General features: G+C 53.0%; 1 protein-coding gene across 1 annotated transcript in view; it reads left to right on the forward strand.

Moving 5' to 3' along the window:
• The first annotated feature begins 403 nt into the window (after positions 1 to 403).
• The window catches only part of PRDM6 (PR/SET domain 6), a 51,100-nt gene continuing 50,792 nt past the window's right edge, over positions 404 to 711 (forward strand). The window contains exon 1 of the mRNA XM_057367781.1: positions 404 to 510. Within this exon, the coding sequence (XP_057223764.1) occupies positions 404 to 510 (107 nt within the window). The remainder of the gene's footprint in view (positions 511 to 711) is intronic.

Consider the following 711-nt stretch of genomic DNA (forward strand, 5'->3'; position numbering starts at 1 on the left):
AGAGAGATTTTGATAAGATAAACAGTTCGTGAATTTTGTCCTAGATGCAAAGCATACCATGTACGTAAATGCAAGGCATACCATATACCTAAGAGATTAAAGTTCTCGCCTGTTTTTCCATAAGGTGTAGGAAAGAAACAGAAAAAAAAATAAAATAAAAGCCCGAAACCTGTTAAAGACTCCCTGATACGTGAGCTCGACAACTGAGTAGCGGGGCGGGAAAGGCAAATTTCCAAGGAAAGTGGAGACTAAAAGTCGCTAGAGACGAGAAGTTTCTCGCCACAGGTTGCATCTCCCTCTGGCATACTCCTTGCACTGCGCTGTAACCGAGCACAAGCTCAGGATTGAGGCGTGCTAATGGTGCTCGTGAGTGCAAGGTCTGAGGAAGAGAAATTCTGGGGCGATGGGTTTGTGCTGGGACTGCTCTCAGGTAGCCGAGGGCAAAGGGAGACGTGTCATCCCAGCGGTCATGTTAAGTGTCCTAGCTGGGACAGTGTCAGGACAGGTCGGGTAGGTGTCTAAAATCCACCCTAACCCCCGAGAGGCAAAAAGCAAGCGAGGGAATAGCAAAGCTAACGGGAGGCTGTCCGGGTGCCAGGCGCTCGGGCCGGCGGGGCTGGGAGCTCTCGCAGCCGGGCACTGGGGTGGCGCGGCGGCGCGGATCCCGCTCGGGAGGTCGCCGGGCCATTGCTCCACTCCCGTCAGGATAAA

Source organism: Malurus melanocephalus, unplaced genomic scaffold, assembly GCF_030028575.1.
Source record: "Malurus melanocephalus ecotype Western Australia unplaced genomic scaffold, MMel_1.1 scaffold_84, whole genome shotgun sequence".
Classification (NCBI taxonomy): Eukaryota; Metazoa; Chordata; class Aves; order Passeriformes; family Maluridae; genus Malurus; species Malurus melanocephalus.